Source organism: Bacillus rossius, chromosome 14 (assembly GCF_032445375.1).
Source record: "Bacillus rossius redtenbacheri isolate Brsri chromosome 14, Brsri_v3, whole genome shotgun sequence".
Classification (NCBI taxonomy): Eukaryota; Metazoa; Arthropoda; class Insecta; order Phasmatodea; family Bacillidae; genus Bacillus; species Bacillus rossius.
In genome coordinates, this window is record NC_086341.1 from 38,909,053 (window position 1) to 38,910,092 (window position 1,040).

Below are 1,040 nucleotides of genomic sequence, written 5' to 3' on the forward strand. Positions count from 1 at the left end.
CTGACTCGGGGTCTGTGAACAGCGGGTCTGACTCGGGGTCGGTGAACGGGGGGTCTGACTAGAGGTCGGTGAACGGTGGGTCTGACTCAGGGTTTGTGAACGGCGGGTCTGGTCGGGGTCTGTGAACGGCGGGACTGACTCGGGGTCTGTGAACGGCGGGTCTGACGGGGTTGGATAACGGTGGGTCTGACTCGGGGTTGATGAACGGCGGGTCTGACTCGGGGTCGGTGAACAGCGGGTCTGACTCGGGGTCGGTGAACGGCGGGTCTGACTCGGGGTCAATGAACGGCGGGTCTCACTCGGGGTCGGTGAGCGGCGGGTCTGACTCGGGGTCAGTGAACGGCGGGTCTCACTCGGGGTCGGTGAATGGCGGGTCTGACTCGGGGTCAGTGAACGGCGGGTCTGACTCGGGGTCGATTAGCTGCGGGACTGACTCGGGGTCTATGAACGGCGGGTCAGACTCGGGGTCGGTGAACGGCGGATCTGACTCGGGGTCGGTGAGCGGCGGGTCTGACTCGGGTTCAGTGAGCGGCGTGCCCGCTTGCAGGTGGCCCAGAACGTGCCTGCCACGGACATCGTGCAGATGGTGCAGCAGCTGGCCGTGAACGAGTCGTTCTTCGGCCACGAGATCCCGGACCTGCTGGAGGTGCTGAACGCCTCGTGCGCGCTGCACGCCAACCAGACCGGCGACCAGGGCGCCCCTGGCGGCGGCGGCGGCAGGCTGAACGAGAGCAGCGCCTTCACTTGGCGCGTGGCCTCGGCGCTCGGCCACCTGCTGCACTCGGACACCTCGTGGCTGCAGCTCGAGCCCGTGAGTCATGAGTCAACCACCACTTAGAACTCTCCGAACTGCAACTGTTAGACATTTGAACGACCATAGCTTAGAAACGGGGGAGCTGAATTGTTGCCCCTTGGAAGGACAGCCCTTCAGGATTTTTCTGGCAATGGTTTGTTTGTACAGCGACTGGAAGGGCATCCCATACAATTTCTGAAAACATATTTCTTTAAGTGATTAAATAATCCTGAAAACTTGCCCCTTG

At 62.1% G+C, this 1,040-nt stretch overlaps 1 protein-coding gene across 1 annotated transcript; it reads left to right on the forward strand.

Moving 5' to 3' along the window:
• The first annotated feature begins 200 nt into the window (after positions 1 to 200).
• On the forward strand, positions 201 to 838 carry LOC134538779 (uncharacterized). Its single transcript, XM_063380271.1, has 2 exons — positions 201 to 497; positions 548 to 838. Exons 1-2 carry the CDS (start codon positions 201 to 203, stop codon positions 836 to 838), a joined length of 588 nt encoding a protein of 195 aa, XP_063236341.1.
• The last annotated feature ends 202 nt before the right edge of the window (positions 839 to 1,040 follow it).